The sequence below is a fragment of the Lichenostomus cassidix genome, chromosome 7 (genome assembly GCF_008360975.1).
Source record: "Lichenostomus cassidix isolate B80296 chromosome 7, HeHo_3.0, whole genome shotgun sequence".
NCBI lineage: Eukaryota > Metazoa > Chordata > Aves > Passeriformes > Meliphagidae > Lichenostomus > Lichenostomus cassidix.
The window spans coordinates 21,015,215-21,021,277 of NC_139488.1; the positions used below are offsets into that span (position 1 = coordinate 21,015,215).

Sequence of the window (6,063 nt, forward strand, 5' to 3'; positions counted from 1 at the left end):
GATTCATACAATGATCTTATAATCAGACAGATTTACTTTATCATCGCGCTTTTCACAGAAGATATCAGAAAAGGAATCCAAGTGGTTAGAATATTCAGAATTATGTAATTCTGGAGTTATGCTCTAAAACAAAACTTTAAGAATGTTGAGATCCAAACTCTTAGTTTGAGTCTTGAGAGTAATCAGTCCTTTAGAACGGGTCACTTATATTTGTATCTTGATGTAATATGAGCAAGTCTGAGGAGCGGAAAAGATATCCAAGCCTCTACAATTAATCAACAGAATTGCATTCAATTACATTAAATCCAATGCAGTGCCATGAAGAAAATATTTCAGAACACTGGTTAATTTTCAAAGATGGTTTTCCATCAACCATCTGAATATGCTAATTTTGAGCAGAACAAGATCCTGGAAGAGACTATTTAATTATTACCATCTTGTTTCTTCTCATGCCTTCCAGTGTCCTGAATTTTTAGATGTTGAAAAACCGAAACTTAAATCCAAAGAATCCTTCTCAAGTGGAGTGCATCTGAACACAGCCTCAGAAGACAACCTGGCTTCTTTTCTAGACCAAGAACATGACCAGTCCGCAGAGCGTCCCCCACAGCCTTGTAAAACTTGTCTCCCACCAATAAGGCACCCTTCCTTGCCAGAATCTTCACTAAGCACTGTAGGAATCTTGAGTCTTCATAGGCATGTTTCTGATCCTGGTCTTCCTGGGAAATAGTACTTTTATACTATTAATTCACATAAAAATGTAAGTGCTTTTAATGGCTGTTTCTCCTTTTTTTTTTTCTTTTTTTTTTTTGTATTTAAATCCTCTATACTTGACTCAGGGGCTACAAGGAATATACCATTATATGCAAAAGTACTGTATATTTTCCTAAATCTGAAGCTTGTAAGGTAAAGTTGAGCAGTTCTGATGTAAATATATATATATATATATATATACACACACACTAACTGTATGTTCCAAATGTAAAACTGCCAGCATTCTCAAGGCACCTTATATTTTTATTTTTTTTTAATAACATGCATGTTCTGAAATTACAGTTTACGTTGCATGGAGATTACCATTTACTGCTGTCATGGAAATAGTATTTTATTGTGGATATGTCTTCAGAGCAAATAGGAGACCAATAACAATAATTCACATAGAAAAACTCTTACCCAACCAAGCTAAAATTCAAGCAAAATGCTCTTCTAGCTCACTTTTGAAAATTGATGTATCTTTCTTGTAGTGAGCTTTTTATAATAAATCACAATGAGTCTGAATCTAAAGAAAGAATAAGGTAACCAGGTCTTCTGGTCTTGAAACAATTAGGACAGAGAAAACAGCCTCCTTCCAAACTAGTTAAAGTAGTGCAGTATTTTAACAGACAGGAAAACTGACACATGCTGGAAAGTATCACTGTAGGCCACATCCACAAAACTGCATTAAATTGAATCATTTGTTTCCACTACATTTTGGTTTTAGATTTTTGTATTGTTATTTTTTTTGTCTGATGAGCAGACAGATACTCCTCATCTGTCACACAAACATAATCAAATGCAATAAACCTAATTTCTGTGTAATACAGAAGACTGTGTTCCTTTTGTTCAATATAAATTATTAATTAACTGTTTTAATTTAAAAAATATTTTACACATTTTTGTTTTATAATTATTAGGGTGGCTGTTTGCAGTTACCTCTTTGTACTGACAGGCCCCTCTACAATGCTCGTGCACACACACCTTGCACTCATTCCTGGATGTGTGCATGTGTGTATTTTATATATGTACATAGGTGTGTATGTATGTGTATGTGTATATATATTTATATACACACATACACACAAGTGTGTGTATATACCTACACTTACATGTAGGAGTATAGATATAGAGCTATAAATATATATATGTATATATGTAAAATCACTTTCAGGAACAATTGTAAACTTTCTTATTACAAAATGAGTAAGCTTAGCTTGTGTCCAAAGCTGACTACATTAGAATAAAATTATCTAAGGTCTGTAGGCTTTAAATACAGTATGTACTGTATGTGCATAATGCTTTGTGAATACTTAGATTTAATTTTATTAAAATATTATTATTCTGCTTCAAATGTTGTGTTTATTTTAGAAGGAAATTACCTTTTTTTACTACTTTTAAACATTTAAAAATATTCATATGGTTTTCTAATCTTATAGCTTTAATGTGAAATTCCTCTAGGATGAGAACTGGTTACAAAAAGGCATGTAATCCAGTTGGGGGGGGGAGCACTTAAATGTTACGTAAAACTAAACTAAACCCTCTGTTCCAAACCAGTGCTACAGAGAGATGCAAATAGTGGTTGTCCCTCACGTATGAGGTTGTCCCTCATGTTGTATGTTGGGGTCTGAATGAAACATGGTACTTTAGTCATCAGTAGATAAATCCAAGGTGAATGAATCTTTCCTCATTTAAAATTAGTGTGTGTTGAGCTACGGGGCACAGCTCTGCTTTACCTTTGCTTTCAAAGATACAAAAAATAATTGTCAATACATTTGCCACTGAAAAAACAAATCAACCCTTCCCATACAAGATCAAATTTTCTTCTGCCTCATGCTTCTGTTGATTGTTGAAAGGTCCAAATGCTACGTCAGGCTGACTGCTCTTCTAGCATGATGACAGGAGGTCTGCACTGCTCAGTGCCTTGCAGGATCAGATCCTAGGGACCAGTCAGAATCTTTGCCTGCATATACTCCATTGAAACATGAGTGCTGAATAACAAATACCTTCTGGGATTTTTTTTTTTGTTTGGTTGGTTTTTTTTAAATAAAAAATGTTAACAACTTCTGCTCTATCTGAGCCTGGTAACTAACATTCATGTCTGTTAGAAAAAACCATTAGTATATTTTCTAAAAAGGTATTTGTGGTTACGCTACATTCTAAAAAGTCTGGTATAGATTAAAAATAAAATTAATTTTAAAGGTATGATGTATTGCTTTACAAAAGGCCTTTTGTCCAATTTCATCACTTGGTATTTTGCATTAATGCAAAACAGGCAGACTGGGGAAGGAGCACTGGGGAGAAGAATGAGCGGCAACTATTGCAGTCAGTCCTGGTGAAGGAAAAGCTCCATTCCTTGCTCTTTTTTTTTTTTTTTTTTCCCCTCAAAGTGGCTTTTTTCCTAGCCTTGCTCTTGTACCAAGAAGAAAAATCTCAAATGGGCACAAATAAGGGAGACTTTATAATGTGATGGAGATTCTAAGTTCCCTAGACACCTGCCAAGGAATGCAGAAACAAAAAATGAAAGTTTGGTTGCAAAATTCTAGCTGCCCCTTCCCTGTCAAACAAAGATCTGCTTGCTCAGGTAACTTCTTGTTGGGGTTCAGTGAAATACATGAATGTGGCCTATGAAAGATGCCACTGTTCCCAGTCATGGCACAGCCAGAAACCCTTATTAGAAGTGCATATAGCTTTTATAATATTTTCACTGTCAGATTAGAATAAACACACGCCTGGATAGCCAATAGCATAAGTGCTTAACATTCTCATCAGCTTTTTTCCCCAGACAAGTGCTTGTTGTAACAATTTTTCTTGCAAACTACTGTGGTTCTTATTGTTACATTTTAGAAACTTTGTTACATATCTCCCGCCTTGAGACTGAATAGTCCTTGCCCACTTTAACCAAGAGGTCTTTGTTCTCTTTTTATTAAGCGTTCTTTGTTTTCTTGCCCCATATCTGAAGACCCACTGCTTCAAGCTTTTTTCTTCCAGAACCAGGTACAAACTGTCGGGTTTGGAAATGTGTTCATTTTCCAAACAGCAAAAATTTCCCGTTTAAGTGGTGGTTGATTTTGTTGGAGTTGTTTTGCAGGTTTTTTTGAAGGGGCAGGCCTCCCTATGAGTCCAGTCTGGTTTTCACTTGAAAGAAATGGGTCTGTGTTGCCCAAATCAAGCTGGGAATAATGTTAAGGATTGTATAACCACACAGGTGCAACATATCCATAGAAGCTTTCAGAAATTTAGGAGGTACGTTTTGGGTTTGCTTGAATTTAGGAACACTCGGCTATGCACATTAAAAACCTGTGGCTAAAAATACATTCAAATTATGAGCTGTAGATACATATAAGTCTCTTGGAAATTCAAGAACAGCTAAAGTAGCTGAAGTACAAAAGTAATTTGGACACTTCCAATGTGAGAAGTGAGACTGAGACTATACAGATCAGCCAAGCTCTTAATGAAGTTCATTGGCTCTTACCACTCAGGGAGGCAATTGAACATTTAAAGCAAATGAGAGGTTGTGATGCTTTTCGATAGTTAAGCTGTGCAGCAACCTGAACTATTTGGATGTGCACATTCATCTACAGGCACAGATTTACAGTAATACACAGTAGCCATGTGTCTTAACCTGCCCAACTCTACGGTTTCCTGGAAGCACATGCCCAACTACGTCTCTCTCCTTCCGTGTAACCATTCTGTTCACTTTGCAAATACATTTCCTGGTCTCCCACCTCACTGCCGGCTGTCCGCAGATGAACTTGTCCTCTCTTCTCCTGCTGCAGATTGTGTCCTAGCAATCTCCTCTCTCTGGTGAGCACTCATCAAAGCTCCTGTCTCATTCACCAGCATCATAAGTAACATACAAAAAGCTGAAAAGCACTGCTTGGCATGGCCTCTGGCTGCCTGCTGAGATAAAGCAACTGGAGTTTTGCCCACTGGTAAATTGTATGTCCTTTCATTTGAGCTGCTGAGCTCTAAAATGCTGGACATGAATAGAATCGCAGGAGACTGCAACACCAGCACAGCAGAAGGCACGATTCCTCCCGTGACAGCTGTACTTAGTACCACACCTGCAGAGCAGCACCCCTGATCTCTCTACCCTCTCCTGTTAAATATTCTTGCACTGTGACCACTGTGTTGGAATGTACAGTACACAGTGCCGTGCTGTGCTGTGCAGTGCAGAGCTGTGCTGTGCAGTGTGTGATGCTGTACTGCGTGGTGATGTGCGGTGCGGAGCGGAGCGGTGCGGTGAGGTGAGGTGCGGTGCGATGCTGCAGCCTTTGCGGCTGGGTCACGCCGCGGCTTCCCTCGAGCGGTAGGGCCGAGCAGGGAAGGGCAGCGTTGGGTCTGTAGCGAGGCCGAGAGCTGGCACTGCGCAGCCTTTGTGATAGCCGAGGGAAAAGCCGAGTGCTCCTCCCCTGCCCTGCCAAAGCGACTGCCATGAACCCTGACACTAATTTTCATCACATCTGAAAGAGACAAAGGTCACAAAAATCAGTGCAAGCGTCCAGGAGGAGAACGATGGAGTCAGGGTATTTGTATCACCCGTGGACGGAGCAGGAGCTCACCCATCACCTGTGCAACGTCACACTAGCTGGAATAAACAAGTTGCATTCTCTTTCATATTTATCTCTAGAAGTCTCAAATGTCCTTTTAATGTCTGCAAACTCTTAGAGCCAGTAAAGGACTGTTTTGGGATAAATGCACAGCCATTTACCACCACAGCGTACACAACAAAGCAAACACACAAATTACCCATCTGCACTCACTGAACCCAAGTAAGTCCTGCGGGCTCCTGGGACTGGGCAAGGAAGGCTCATGTGTCTTCCAGATAAGGTGCTGAAGGCAGAAGAAAAAGTAATGGGGGAAAGAAATTAAGGTTTCTACAGAAATCTTTCAAAGGAAACTTGAACAAAGCAGAAATGAAAAAGTAATGATGAAGTAATAGTGCAACCAGAGATAGGCAGAAAGAACAATGAAATTAAGGTAAAAACAAATTAATTTCTTCTACAAAAGAAGCCTCCAGCTGAAGGAAGCTCCTCTGAGAGCAGACTACTGCAGCACATCTTAACATGACAAGTAGCTGAGGGTACAATTTGAACTACAGAAAATTTTAGGCTGGGAAAGGACCTCTGGAGATAGCTGGCTTTCTTTTAAAAGCAAGACATTAAATCAAGGACACTTTCAAGCCAAGTGCTGAATATTTCTATTGAGGAAATTTCTGCTACTTCTCTGAGCAATATATTCCAATGTCTAATTCTTTCTAGAGTGGATAATAGTTTTTTCTTACAACTGGACATAATTTCCCCTGAAAAA

At 38.8% G+C, this 6,063-nt stretch overlaps 1 protein-coding gene across 4 annotated transcripts in view; it reads left to right on the forward strand.

The window, feature by feature from the left end:
• KCNH7 (potassium voltage-gated channel subfamily H member 7) overlaps nucleotides 1-2,104 on the forward strand; it is a 209,745-nt gene extending 207,641 nt beyond the window's left edge. For all 4 annotated transcript variants that reach the window (XM_085066618.1, XM_085066619.1, XM_085066622.1 and 1 more), the window contains one exon: nucleotides 461-2,104. In XM_085066618.1, the coding sequence (XP_084922744.1) occupies nucleotides 461-727 (267 nt within the window). In that variant the 3' untranslated portion in view covers nucleotides 728-2,104. The remainder of the gene's footprint in view (nucleotides 1-460) is intronic.
• Nucleotides 2,105-6,063: the final 3,959 nt, after the last annotated feature.